The sequence below is a fragment of the Notolepis coatsorum genome (assembly GCF_963971535.1).
Source record: "Notolepis coatsorum genome assembly, chromosome: 4".
In the NCBI taxonomy this organism is placed as follows: domain Eukaryota; kingdom Metazoa; phylum Chordata; class Actinopteri; order Aulopiformes; family Paralepididae; genus Notolepis; species Notolepis coatsorum.
In genome coordinates this window covers 18,391,140-18,406,822 of record NC_140168.1, presented here as the reverse complement: position 1 = coordinate 18,406,822, position 15,683 = coordinate 18,391,140, and the positions used below count along the sequence as shown (strand labels likewise).

At 40.1% G+C, this 15,683-nt stretch overlaps 1 protein-coding gene across 1 annotated transcript in view; it reads right to left on the bottom strand.

Annotated features, from left to right (window-relative positions):
- The window catches only part of ccdc18 (coiled-coil domain containing 18), a gene marked incomplete at its 3' end in the record, with an annotated part of 90,769 nt that extends 79,527 nt beyond the window's left edge, over positions 1-11,242 (bottom strand). Inside the window, exons 1-2 of the mRNA XM_084311863.1 lie at positions 11,130-11,242; positions 9,137-9,323 (exon numbers count right to left, since the gene is read on the bottom strand). Of these exons, the coding sequence (XP_084167989.1) occupies positions 9,137-9,323; positions 11,130-11,233 (291 nt within the window). The 5' untranslated portion in view covers positions 11,234-11,242. The remainder of the gene's footprint in view (positions 1-9,136; positions 9,324-11,129) is intronic.
- Positions 11,243-15,683: the final 4,441 nt, after the last annotated feature.

Below are 15,683 nucleotides of genomic sequence, written 5' to 3'. Positions count from 1 at the left end.
GTGTGTGTGTGCGCGCACCTTGTAGAATTCCACACATAAGAAAGAAAGATACTGGGATGAATAAACAAAATAGGAAATAAAATGTAGAAATGCATGCAATACATAAATAAATATGAATCTCCATATATGAAATATAACATTTAGATAAGGTGCTACTGAGATGTTTTGGTGAGTTCTTTGTTTTTTTGTGGAAGTTGCCCTTAAAAATGCATGAACATTCACTGATAATTGGTCTGTAGTGGAGTCTACAAGGTCTACATTGCCGGACCATGTAGAATCCGGACCTTGTAGACTGACATAATTCTGTGCATAGTTTAGTCTACACAGGCCATATTTCAAATAATCAAAATCTTACTTCATTCATCTTAAACATTCTTGATTTGGGGGATTGGTAGTTCCCATGAAATATGAAGTTGTTCAAACGACAACAGCGATCCACCTTGAATTAAATCACACAGCCGAGTGAAACCTTGTTGGATGCGTCAGTCACGAAAGGGGCTACTTAATTAATTAATCCAACCCACTTTATTTATAGAGCACATTTAAAAACAACAACGTTTACGAAAGTGCTGTACAAGTCCCACAACATAAGAAAAAAAAATTAAAAATATTTAAAAAAAAATATTCAAAAAAAATATTTTTTTTAATTTTTTTTTTTTTCTCGAAGCTTCGAATTAAAATCGAAGCTCGGCCCCGAAGCTTCGATTGCCAAAAAAAGCTTCGAAGGTCAGCCCTACTGGAGAACATCTCATAACTAGAAGGTATATATACTGTACATGTTAGAACAGCAGGGAGTCTGGAGAACATCTCATAAGTAGAAGGTATAATATAAATGTTAGAACAGCAGGGAGTCTGGAGAACATCTCATAACTAGAAAGTATATATACATGTTAGAACAGCAGGGAGTCTGGAGAACATCTCATAACTAGAAGGTATATATACATGTTAGAACAGCAGGGAGTCTGGAGAACATCTCATAACTAGAAGGTATATATACATGTTAGAACAGCAGGGAGTCTGGAGAACATCTCATAACTAGAAGGTATATATACATGTTAGAACAGCAGGGAGTCTGGAGAACATCTCATAACTAGAAGGTATATATACATGTTAGAACAGCAGGGAGTCTGGAGAACATCTCATAACTAGAAGGTAGGGCTGGGCGATATGGCCTAAATATGATATCACGATATTTTCTGACCTTTCGGCGATACACGATACGCATCACGATGTTTTTCTTTTTTTCCCCAAACAATTCATTATGAGGCTTACCAAGACAGTATTTGAGTTTGCAAGCTAACATTAAAGACAAAATAAAATACCCATGCATTTAGCATTTTTATATTATATATTAGATTTAGATTATTGGATTATTAGATTATATATTGCATATATTTAGCAATGAGATATTATATGATTTAGATATGAAATATGATGAATTGAAAATGGGGGACCCTGATGTAAACAAGACGAAAGTCTTTCTCTGATCTGCATCCTCCAGTCCACTGTTGACTGTTGTTGTATTGAGCTGTACTGTATTGTACCCATGCTGCAATCTGTTAATAACGTTTTCATTCATTCAGACGGCAAACAGAATCATTTTGATTGACAGTCGCGTCTGCCAATTACGTCACACCGCTTGCACCCGCCCTGCTGTTCTTAGCACCAATCGGCAAGCGCGTATTCATTTTTTACTTCCGCCATTGGAGAGCTCAATGACAACAACAATGGCAGCGGTAGCTCGCCGCGGCCGACGTTTAGCTTTTAGCTCCGCAGAATGACTAAACGACTGGAGGCATAATGATTTTACTGCAACGGATGTTATAATAAAAGCCTTTCCATACATCTGTCTGATTGAAAACTTTATTAACAGACCGCAGAATGGGCACAACTGAGTCAGCACGGGCTGAGATATGAACGACTAATGCTTGCTATATCTAGGTCGACCTCGGACGTTGCTATGTAAATACGCTGATGTTATTGAAAGTGTAACTATATAACGTTAATGCCACAAAACGAATGCCTTTGTTATCATAAGTAGTAACTTTGATGCAGTAGTGTGTGTGTGTGGGGCGGCGCTGTTCAAAAGTGTCAACGTGTGGACCAGATTGACGCGACACAATCCTCTTGGGCAAAACATCACGATACGTTTAAAAAGTGTATCGTTAATGAACTGTACCCGATATTTATATAATATCGTCATATCGCCCAGCCCTACTAGAAGGTATACATGTTAGAACAGCAGGGAGTCTGGAGAACATCTCATAAGTAGAGGGTTGCAGCCGAAAACAGATGGAAAAAGAACACAATGTCCCTCGGTCCGGGCTCCTGTTCAGCAGGGAGGGGATCTGGGGGAAATAGCATGAACCTCCGCACGAGTTACGTTCCCCTAGTGAAACTCCTTGCTGTCAGGTGAAAAGAAGCTGTTGGCGACTCCACATGTATCGGAGGAGGCATGTGGTAGTTCTACACCCTCCCCAGGCCGACAGTGGAGCAATGCGCGCAACGACCAGGAAGTGAATTGGCATAATGACTAAATTGGGATGGGTGAAAAATACAGAAAAAGCCCAACATTTTATTGAATACAATTTTTTTTAATGTTGGCCATAACAAGGACATTAAAATATTCCTTCTAAAAAAACACATAGGTTCGAACCATTTGAATATCTATTGTTGCGCATTATGTCCACAAGAGGGCAAACCAATACAATGGGAGACATAACTACTAGGCTATAGGTCATTTATTTAAACAAAACAAAAAAATAAATAGATATCAACATACCTACACCAGCATACAAATATAATAATGTATTATCTCAATCTCTCAGAAGGGTCTGTCTCTCGGAGCAAGATCAAATTAATGAAAGTTCGGGCACCCAAGTGGCGACCCATGTAACGCGCTGCGCAGGGGCGGGGCTAGGGGATGGCTACTTGGGCTCAAGCCCTGAATGTTTTCTGAAAAGCCCCGAATCTATTTTCCAAAAAAAAAAAAAAAAAAAAAAAAAAGTTTTTTTGGGACAATTAACACTTTGGCTGCCATGGGTTAAATTCATTATCAACCGTAGGTTGCCGGCTCTATTTGTCTATAGAGAAAGTCCCCTTCTTTGCAGGGCTATAACTTTTTAAATTCTATTGCTACATTGCCATTATTAGGGCCCATTCAAAGTCCTATATGTATTGTTCATTGTGTAGCAACGTTAAACTTTTTCATTCACATATTCATAGTAAAGTATGGTCTAATGTATAAGTATGTTTTCATCTCTTTCTGCAGCTTTCTCCAGAACGTGATCTATAGCCCCAAATGCATTATATTGATGATGCAATACAGTTTTATGGCAATCAGCGCGATATAAAAAATTCCAACTAGACGTACTTCTAGAAGTTACTACACATCATCTGATGTTGACCGGATGGGCTAGGGGGCGTTTATAATTCCGTGGGCAGCGTTATACCAATCATCTAATGTGGGTCAAATGTTGATCATAGCAGTTAGTATCGAAGACGGTAATTTTACACGCTAAAACTCACCCCAGTCTCCGCGCGCCGTTGGGCGATCATCGTAGAGTAGAAATTTTATCATTATGGGATGTAGATTTACCCGGTCCATTTCCAGCTTGTATAATGGTATATACGTCCAAATCATGTTGTTTATCGAGTTATTGGCAATCGATCGCTATGTAGTGTGTCGAGATCGAGCCTCGGGACCTATAGCGAGTGCCCGGAAGTAATACGGGCGACCAGCACAACCTCTACGGCACTTCCTGTTAAGCGATTGCGCCGATCGGCCACCAGATGGCGCTCCTGAACCGCCAGAGAGCTCAGTGGGTCCTCCTGGTGGATCTCAGGCCAGCGGAGGGGAAATATGAATCCGGTCCCAGATTTTTGAAATATTGATATCAAAGACGCTGTAAAGCGCCTTCGGCAACTTGAGCATGGCCGGGAATGACGTGTTAATCATTGTTACATGAAAATATGTTTGCACCAGATTTAGCAGAAGCTAATTTCCATCTGTAGTCTATCCAGCTGCTAACTGTATTTGAGGGAGTTAAGTCTTGGTGTTATCGACTACTGTAATGCACTCCTTACCGGCCTCCTGAAAAAATACGATGATAACTATTTTATTGCAATGCACTATTGCATTATTTTATTCTATTTTTACTAACAATTTTATTGCACTGCACTATTTTATTAGGTATCAGTGATAATCAAACCGTAAACAAAGACGCCTATTAACACTTTCAGCGCCAGATGGCGCTGTTTACTGTTACTGTTGAAAGGCCAGCGCCTTTTAACATGGGGATACGTGGCTGTGTTTGCAGGCCTAAAGCTATATTATATATATAATATTATATTATTATATTATATTATATATATACGTGGCGTAGTGGGCAAGGCGCTCGCCACAAAATCTGGAGACGCTGGGCTTGCCTGTTCGAGCCCAGCGCTCCACATTTGCTTTCAGTTTAGCTGGTCGTCCGTACTAATACACATTGGCCGTATTAGGGGGTGGGAAACTGATGGGTGGGGATCGGGCGTTGTGGACAGCGACTCCTACAGGTCGGTTGGTGCGCCTGCGCAGTAGAATCAGGAAGTGTCGGGGGCAGCGTGAGCCTCCCACGCGTTACTCCTCGCCACTGAGAGATCGAGCTGTGCAGGTGAAAAGATGCGACTGCTGTTACCTCAAGTACCGGAGGGGACTTGTGCTATGTATGACTTAGTCCACATTGCAGCCGGCTTGTGGGAGGCAAGAAACAGCGTTCGTGACAGGGGAGGGTTGAATTGGATGATACGAAATTGGGATGGGAGAAAATATAGAAAAATGGGAGAAAAAGTGGATCAAAATAAAAAAAATTAATTATATATATTATATTATATATTATAGCTATGGATCTAATAATATAGTCGATTGTCATTGAGTTTCTTCCGGTCAAGATGCAAAAAACAGATAATTTTTCCATCCATACATTTCCGTTTTATACCGTCGTGAATATGAGTGTAGTTTCAGGGTGGTCTGGTGTCATTTCCAAAATGACAGACACCAAGCCACATCGTTTCAAATGGAGTGCAATAGCAATAGGTGTTAGGCGGCGGTATTGGACTTTTGAGATCTCAGATCTCAGATCTCAGACCCAGTGATAACACAGGCTGCCGGCATGTTTTTATGAATGGAAATATCGAATAAAAGAGAAACAACGATAAAAACCCGACTATACTCTGGTTTTCGGGGGTCCTGGCGCTCAACGTTCGGCGAGTTAACCCTAGATCTTAGATCCTAGTAATATGAAAAAAAATGTGATTTAATGTTCTATGTCTTACCTTGACTTTGTCTATTTTGCTGCTATCTATTTTATGCTTTATGTCTGCACTTTATGCATTGCTCTTGATCTGCCAATGTAATCTGCTAATTTTATGCCTCTCTTTTTGTACTGCTGTGAAGCACTTTGAGCTGCAATTCTTGTATGAAAGGTGCTATACAAACACAGTGTATTATTATTATTATTATTATTATTATTATTATTATTATTATTATTATTATTATTATTATTATTATTATAATAAATTATTATAGTTTGCTTCATTAATTAAAGGGTGTGAATTTAAGTGTTCTCTAGTGCCTTTTGTCTGCTTTAAGGTGGTGGTATAAGTTAAAGGTTGTGGTGTCGAAGTAAAAAAATATCTATCTGGGCTAAGCCCCGGATCTCCTACAATCCTAAATCCGCCCCTGGCGCTGCGTCCTTTGCCGAATGTCTTCCCCCCGCTCTGTCTCCCGTTCTTCCTCTCTCTCTCTCTCTCTCTACCGGACTGCCCGGTAGTACAAACAAATAAAAATCTACCAGAAACATAATTAAACGCAAAAGTTAGGGTCCTTAACACTTTAACTGCCACACACGAGATATCTCGGGTTTATTTTTATGTGGTTGAAAGCCACTCACGAATTTATTTTTTTTAGCGATCTGAAATCCTATTGCATCACGCGAGCCTACCCGAGTATACACGAGCGGCGCCGGAGATCATATGTGGAAAAAAGCGCCCCCTATCGTCTTTCAGATGACATAAGGGATTTTGGAATGGACTCAATGAAAATGGATGGGGAAAAAAATCCGGTACTCCACATTTTCCAGTCCACTGATCCAGCCGGGGTTACCACAGTTCATTCTGGAGACTCTGAGCCCTGCTGATCATGGAGTTCTACTGTATCGCGTTGGATCTATACACTTATCGATTTTTTCAAATGGTGATCAGGAATTGGAATATACCAGTTGGATACCATCTGATGTCAGGTAAGGACTCTATGTTATCAGTGTTAGGATAATCAGACTAATTTTGATGAAGTTATAAGCTGTTTTGTGAAATGGGCTCTTTCGGTTTCACTGTAAAAGTCCGAGAGGAAATGAACACAGCGATTATCCGTGCGCGTGTAACCAGGTCAATTGGACATTGTTTATTATTTTATTAAGGATTGAAATGTCACCAAATCCTTTTACAAATGTCTCCAAGTGGTTATTATTATTTATTATTTCTTTATACCAAAGGCACTTTTATTTGAACGTAACTTGAGAAAGTTCACATTCGAGAGTTTCGCCTTCCGGGTCAATTATTAGCGCGATGATAGAAGCAACCTTTTCCGGTTTGGGGGTTCAGTTGCAACAAGCATTCAACGTGGGAGGTATGTTTGACTATTGTAGCGCGCAGCACTTTTATGTATTACTCTGTTGTATATATATTTTGTATAAGAATTCAATGTTAACAAATGATAATGACTCAATAGTGTTGTAATGAATGGTGTGGTTAGGTTATATGCACAATTGGAGGTTTTAGACGGTGTATTTCACCGTGCAATATAGTCAATTGGTTGTTCTTTGTCAACAGACTTGACGAGTGAACACATGTTGACGCTATTCCTTTTGTGGTATTTCGACCACCCATTTCATACAGGTATGTGTGCCTTAAGATGTCGATTTATTGTGTAATGTAATTGAGTTGCAACAAGCATTCAACGTGGGAGACTTGACGAGTGAACACATGTTGACGCTATTCCTTTTGTGGTATTTCGACCACCCATTTCATACAGGTGGCCTCCATTGAAGACCATCAAATAAATGATTGAACAGTGTTCACGTGTGCCGACTCATCCCTAAGCCTCTCACACAAAGAACACAACGCAGGAAAGGAGAACACGGACAGAACATCCGTTACACGCGGCCCGAATGTGCTTGCGTGCACGTATAATATTGATCATCTAGCGTTTATTTGAAAACGATTAATAAAAAGGCCGACGAATATCAACGTTGTGGAACATTGTCAGGCAAGCGATACCGGAGTCTCAAGGCGAGCACAGAAAGACTCAGAAGAAGCTTCTATCCCCAGGCCATCAGGCTGCTAAACGAACAATGAACACTACACAACAACAACCACCAAACGCACATAGCACACACATCCACACGCACACACTCACTTTAAACAAACACACTGTAGCACCCACTCCACACACTTTATAGCACACACCCACTTTAAACAAACACACTGTAGCACCCACTCCCCACACTTTATATTTATTGATGAAGGATTGCACTACAACTCGTACACCTTACTGTAAATTGTACCTAAATTGTACCTCATCCCATTTCTGCTTTGCACTATATAGTACTGTACATTAGTACACTGCATAGTATTGTATATTATATGGTAACTCAGAACATTGTACACATGTCTATACCGAACACTGTGACCTCATTTTCTTCTTCTAAATTACATGCTATACTATGTTATCTGATACTATCTTGTCTAGCACAGTCTCTGGAGCGTAACAGTAAGAAGCATTTTGTATGAAAGTATTCTGTACTTCTGTATGACAACTATTAAAGAAACTTGAAACTATTCCAGTAAAAGACGATTTTCATAGAATGGTCCAGAATGGGCTGTTTTTTTATCTCAAAACGGGTGCTTTTCTAAATGCTCTAAAACGGAAATGACGCGATAAAAAACCAATCTGCCTCGACAGCACTGACTGGAAAATAGTCTTTGATAATGCGATGGGCAGATTAGACACATAGCCATAATTTAAAACATAGATTAGGCGATATTAACGTTAACATTGGCGCCGATGGTGGCATTCAGGGGGTAAAAAGGAAAACCCGGCGTGGCACTCAAAGTGTTAATTATAACTCTCAAAACGCTAGCGTTAGCACTTAGCACACAAAAAGATACATGTAACTTGTAGCTGTAGCTGACTTAACGCTAACTGGTTCAGCATAAATCCGAAGTATTTCCAACGGGGCTTTTCAGATTGGTCGGAGAGCAAATCACTCATTCTAACCCTTCCAGAGGTTTTGTGGTCCGGTCTTGAACTTTCCATAAATGTGTCTCCATAAATCCATTTAGTTAGATCCAGCAGTGAATGTATCTTGCGATTATTATCCATTTTTCTATCTTTTGTAAGGTGCACGTAAAGGGTGCAGTGATATTCCATGAATATATATAGCTGTCCGGGGCAGTTTCATTTTATTTTAATTTTTTTTATCACACGATTCGAATATAAATGTTTACAATCTAATGTATGTTTTTATTTTTTACAATTCGATTATTAATTTGAATATAGAATATTTGTTGACAGCCGGGCGGCTGGGTGGTGCAGCGGACATTGCGCTAGTCACCAACGCAAGAGACACCGGGTTCGACTCTGGCTGTCGGCGTTGCCTCCGGCTTGGGCCAGCCGTCATACTAACTCAATTGGCGATGGGTGGTAATTTGGACATTGTGGACAGCGACTCCTACAGGTCGGTTGGGGACGCCTGCACAGCAGAGACAGGAAATGGCGGGGGTAGTGTGAGCCTCCCACACGTTACACCTCTCCAATGAGAGTCCGCGCTGGCAGGTGAAAAGATGTGACAGGCTGCCTCCTCGTGTATCGGAGGGGACACGTGATGCAAGGCTTCTATCCTTCCTACAACCGGCCAGTGGGGGGCATATGCGAGCAACGTTCAAGACAGGGGAGGGAAGAATTGGCACAGTGGAATTGGGATGGGAGGAAAATAGAAAAAGAGGAGAAAAAGTGGATAAAAAAAATGAATATTTGTTGACAGCCCTACCTCCTTGTACATATAAACATGCATATAAAAGCTTGTCTCTCTCTCACCTGAGACTCGGAGGACAGGTTCAGTCCTGCACTGACAGCTTGTCTCTCTGCAGTGGCGCTGAGAGGGCGGTCCAGGCTTCGGGTGCCAGGTTGGAACAGAGGGATATCGGATATCTGCAGGTCCTCTAAGGTCAGACGATCTGGCAACCCACAGGTTGGACTGTGCTGAACGTGTCCCCCTGAGAGGCTGATACGAGGAGAGACACACGATGTGGGAACTGGGGCAGAACCTCAGAAGAATGATGACTGAACCCTCCAAAGCAGAGAGCCCATGCAACACTAGACAGGGGGGGGGGGGGGGGTGGTGCAGGGAGATACTCTGATCAAACTGAGTAAACATATGGCACAATTTAAAAAGCAGCTTAAAAAATACACATTAGAGAAATACAGAAATGAGTAATGAAGATAAACAAAGTTATGCTATATTGTGTTATGTTGTTCTGTACTGTATTCACTGCTGTCAAGTGAATCAAGTTTTTTTTCTTTTCGTACTATAAGTAAAAGTATATTGTATTATACTAAATTATGTTATATCTAGTAACATTTATAGAAGAACAAATGTAAATGTAAGGGGGTAGGGATCAATAAGCTTAGCTTCCCTCTACTCCTTTTTTGGACATGTCTGCTAACTAAATACATTGCTCTCGACTTTTTGTTTATAATTCCTTTTTTTAATGTTTATTCTTTTATTTTTGTTGTTATGATTGTTCTGTTTGACGGAGCTAGATACCGTGATTTGTTTGGAGGAATATGGAGAATACATGTTCAAAAATAAACTTTTTCATTCATTCATACTGGTCCACCAAAGGCAACACCAAACATTTTATTTGCACATTGTCTACAAAATAAAACGCCCCGGAATATATCCAAATAAATGGCACTCAGTCACTCGCTGAGGAAAATGTGTATTTGCACCATATTTCACATGGTCGTTCGAAACACCTAAATAGAACATTACATGTTGAAAAAACAATAATTCTAATAAACTGAATAAACTATGTAGCTATTCAAAATAAACCCAAGGTTTTTTCACTGGGCGTTTTCTTTTTTTTATGTCAAATATTGTGTGCTCATTGCTCACACATAAGTAATGTATGATGGTGACTTTACACTGCACCAGAAATAAAGGGTAGGTTCCCCTGAATCATAAAAGGTATAACACTTGATACTGACTCAAAGAATAAACTCTGAAGAATAGAATTCTCAACACTATGTCCAGGCCAACCTTTGTCTATGTAGGCTTTCGATTTAATGTTTACACAGCACTCCTTCTCTATCTCCTAAAAAACCAAAGCGATCATTGTAAATAATATATCACATACAAACATAACACTGCCTTGAGAGCATAATCTTGTTGTAATCTTGGGATTTGCTCTGTCTGCATTTGTACCTCACTGTTTACTCATTTTTACTCACGGTACTTTAGATTGTATAGTATATTCCTCTTTTACTTACTTTTTTACTGTATGAAGCGCAATCTCAGGGGCTCATACAGAACCAAGCATTTCACCGTAAAGTACATACAATTTTATTGTGACAACAACTAATAAACAAACTTCAAACGTGAACTTGAGAGATTGAATGGATCAGACAAACAGATTACTATACATTTCCACTTTCTCTTGGGCATTTCCTTGTTGTTAAACCAGGTAAATACTTCACCTACAAACTGAAGTGTACTGTTCTGACAGGCAGCACAATGTAATAAAGAGATTCACTGAAGAGAATACCGGTTAACACAGGACAGCTGGGCTGGTCAATGGTCATATGATGTATATCATGCCAGTTGGGGCACCTTGTGTATACCGTTTTATATTTATTTATATAAATTTATATCATAATTTTTTATATATTTATGTATTTTATGATTCAAGCTGTCAGGTCTGCCTATTCGTCGTGTCTTTTAAAAGAGGAGGATTTTATAATGTAGCTATGCAAGACTGTTGGCTGTGCATTTCTTATCGATTGTCGAACTAAACTAAAAGAAACGCACCTGAGCCGTTCTCCAACACTCTGCAGACTGCACTCCGTTAGTCGAAGCCGGTTCCTCAAACTGAGAACATCTTCAACCAGAGGGTCCTCTTTATGAAGCATCATCTACAGCTCTGATTGATTGATTGAAAACTTTAATTAACAGATTGCAGAATGGGTACAGTACAGTACGGCTCAATACACACAATTGTTAAGGGGATGCAGACCTGAGAAAGACTTTCACTCCTGCGTGTGATGTAATGCTTAATTACATCACGGTCCCCCATTTTCAATTCATAATGACATTTATGATTATTTATGACATACATAATACAGTACTGTTTGTGACATACAAGATATGGAAATATAGTTACTGTTACTCTCCGAACTGTTTTAAGAACTTAATAACACGTCTCCAGAGCCGGGGAGAGAGAGGAATACAAAGGAACATCACCTAACTTCATCAATATATTGTTCATTCAATAAAGCATAACAACATGCTACTGTAGCCAACGATGCGAAACGTAAACAAAGCACATCGACTATCAACTGTTGTTTAGTTTGACAGGTTATCGTTCAAACGATTGCATTAATATATATAACCAATATAAACTATGAGCAACGTCCCTGGTGGACCTTATGGAAACAATGTCTTGGAAATTAACGTTAATTAGAAAATAAGTTAAGATAAATAATCTGTTCCGTTTTGAGTGAACTCACCCTCCTCCACCGACTGCCGCCGGCTAGCTTCTACTCTGACGTGACTCCTCCCACAACCCAACAACGCGTCACGTGATTGGACGATAGGGAACAGTCTGAAATATCATTGGTGGAGAGAGTTGTTAAGGACGAGCCCCGCGAATGATAGCGCCGTTTTGAATTGATTGATTGATGAATGAATGAATGAATGAATGAATGAATGAATGAATGAATGAATGAATGAATGAATGACAACTTTATTTAACAGATTGCAGAATGGGTTCAATACAGTACGGCTCAATACACACAATTGTTAAGGCGATGCAGACAGAGGAAGACTTTCGTCTTGTTTACATCAGGGTCTCCCATTTTCAATTCATAGTGACATTTATGACATACACAACATACATGACATCATGACAATTATGGCATAGGGACATACATGACATACAGCAGGTAGTACTGTTACATTTGTGACATATACATATACAGTAGTTACCCATAGATCCTAACAGAGATTATAGGCTGCCTATATACATATTTAAATCAATATATTCCTTTTGAATAAAATAGGTTCAGGAATCAGGATTGTTACAGCTGATTGATTGATTGATTGATTGATTGATTGATTGAAAACTTTATTAACAGATTGCAGAATAGGTACAATACAGTACAGCTCAATACACACAATTGTTAAGGGGATGCAGACCAGAGAAAGACTTTCGTCTTGTTTACATCAGGGTCCCCCATTTTCAATTCATCATAAATGTACAGTTCCCTCCCCCTTGTATATAGTTACTGTATGTCACAAATATAACAGTACTGCATTGAGTATGTCATAAATGTCATTATGAATTGAAAATGGGGGACCCTGATGTAAACAAGACGAAAGTCTTTCTCTGGTCTGCATCCCCTTAACAATTGTGTGTATTGAGCTGTACTGTACTGTACACATTCTGCAATCTGTTAAATAAAGTTTTCATTCATTCATTTCACTAACTCTTGGTTGTGCAATACTCCAATTCAGCCATTGGAAATTCAGCCATTGGGGGGGGGTGGCGCTGCTGAGCGGGCCTGTGACGGTCTCGTGACCCAAATTCCTGAGGGGCCTGACAGCGCGGGGCCTGACAGCGCGGGAACTGAGAGTGCTGGGCTGATGTTCTGCAGATGGATGCTTCTCCAAATTTCTCATGGGCGCAACCATACTCAGCTGTGCTGCTCATCCCACAAATGCATGTTCCTTACAAATGGGGCACCATTTGAACAAGGAAATAAACAGGCTTTCCAACGGTATAAAATGTATTGCCAAAAACCAGTTAAGAGAAATAATCCACCAAACACAAATTTCCAAACTTCCATGTCTAGTATTGTATACAAATGTTTAACATTTCTCATTTTCCCTCCATCAAGTAAAGTAAAAAAAAAAGTCAACCAACGAACTAGATTCTTGTACCGGATGTCCTCTCTGGTAAATAAGAATACCCTGAAGACTCTGGCAGGAGCACTCATTCAAGGGTACTACGATATGCTTGCATCTCATGGTACCAAAGCACCTCAAAGGCGCTAAAAACAAAATTACAACCATCACAAAACAAACTGGTCAGACTACTGCTTGACCTCACCCCTGCCCACTTTGGCTTAGAGTAGACGACAGAGTACAGCAACTTGCAATGGGCCTGGTCTACAAGATACACTACACGACTAAGGTACCCATGTACATGTCAAAATACTTCCCAAAAGTCAGTGAATACCACGACCACAACACTAGAGGGAGCTCCACAAATTATGTTAAACCCAGATTCGGCTCAAACAAGGGACTAAACACGTTTCGCAATTATGCCACATCAATGTGGAACGCCCTACCCAAAGCTGTAAAGGAATGTGAATCACTACCCACTTTTAAAACTACTCTCAAGGAGCACCTACGGGAGACTGCAATTCGAAACTGGCCCCTGTAAATATAATAATAATAATAATAACTTTATTTGTATAGCAGGGCGGCTACGTGGCGTAGTGGGCAAGGCGCTCGCCACAAAATGCTGGAGACACTGGGCTCGTCAGTTCGAGCCCAGCGCTCCACATTTGCTTTCAGTTTAGCTGGTCGTCCGTACTAATACACATTGGCCGTATTAGGGGGTGGGAAACTGATGGGTGGGGATCGGGCGTTGTGGACAGCGACTCCTACAGGTCGGTTGGTGCGCCTGCGCAGTAGAATCAGGAAGTGTCGGGGGCAGCGTGAGCCTCCCACGCGTTACTCCTCGCCACTGAGAGATCGAGCTGCGCAGGTGAAAAGATGCGACTGCTGTTACCTCAAGTACGGGAGGGGACTTGTGCTATGTATGACTTAGTCCACATTGCAGCCGGCTTGTGGGAGGCAAGAAACAGCGTCCGTGACAGGGGAGGGTTGAATTGGATGATACGAAATTGGGATGGGAGAAAATATAGAAAATGGGAGAAAAAGTGGATAAAAAAAACTTTATTTGTATAGCACTTTTCATACAGAGGTTGCAGTTCAAAGTGCTTCACAACAGTAAAAATACAGGCATGAGCGAGCATAGCAAGGTATGGTAAATCAGTGTTTCACATTAGGATCTAGCATCCTAATAGGCTCTCTATTCAGTAATACAAGAAATAAAAGTTTAAAATTATTAAGTTTAAAAATAGTCTAAAACTAATAAAATAGAACGGACATAAAACAGTAAAAAATACAGGTAAAAGCAAGTATAAAAATTTAAAATGTAAATAGCAAGGTTACAGTAAAAAGTGTGATAAGATTGTTCAATCAAATGAAAATGGCCCAGCTAGGAGAATCAACCTTGGCTAGGCGGTGAGGTTCACGATGTGCCTAACTGGAATGGTAAACAACTTTGCTAGATTTAGGTCAAAAGTCATCTTCTCCTCACGACATATGAATTTCATTGGAAGTGTATGAAAGTAGGTAGGGTAAGAATATAGCAAGGTATGGTAAATCACAGTGTTTCACATTAGGATCTAGCATCCCAATAGGCTCTCTGTTTACAGTTTGATTCAGTAATACAAATAATAAAAATAGTTTAAAATGGTCATCAGTAAGAAGTAAAAAAGTGTGATAACCGACACATGAATTTGATAGGCAGTGTATAAAAGTAGGCAGGGTAAGAATAGTGCAGGTAAGTACAATTTGTGTCAGGATATCTCTGATGTTTCTATAATAATATTTCCTCTTGTCACTAGGTGGTAGCAGATATCTATCTTCAGATATTTGCCAGCATTACCCCACAGTGAAATGCCTGAGCAAAGAGATAGGTTTTAAGCTGTCTTTTAAAGATGTCTAGCGAGTTGGCTTCTCTGATGTTTTGGGGTAGTTTGTTCCACAGTTTTGGGGCATAGTTGATAAAGGCTGCATTACCGATCCTCTTTTGACTGTTTCTGGGAGCCTCTAGTAGTCCAGCAGCTGATGATCGCAGTGTTCTTGCTGGTGTGTAATTTATTAAAGTGTTGGCGATGTAGCTAGGTCCCTGTCCATTTAGAGCTTTGTATGTAAGGAGAAGGACCTTAAAGTCAATTCTAAATGTTACAGGAAGCCAGTGTAAAGCAGCTAAGACTGGACTAATGTGCTCTCTCCTTTTGGTTCTAGTTAGCAGTCTGGCTGCAGAGTTTTGGATTAGCTGAAGCCTCTGTGGTTTTCTTAGGGAGACCTGTGAAAAGTGCATTACAGTAGTCTAACCGGTTAGATATGAATGCATGAATTAGCTTCTCAGCAACGTTCTGATTAATAAATGGTCGTACTTTTGCTATATTTCTGAGATGGAAGAACGATGTTTTCGTCACTTTGCTAATATGAGAATTGAAGTTCAGTTCTGAATCTATGATAACCCAGAGACTAGTGACCTCAGAT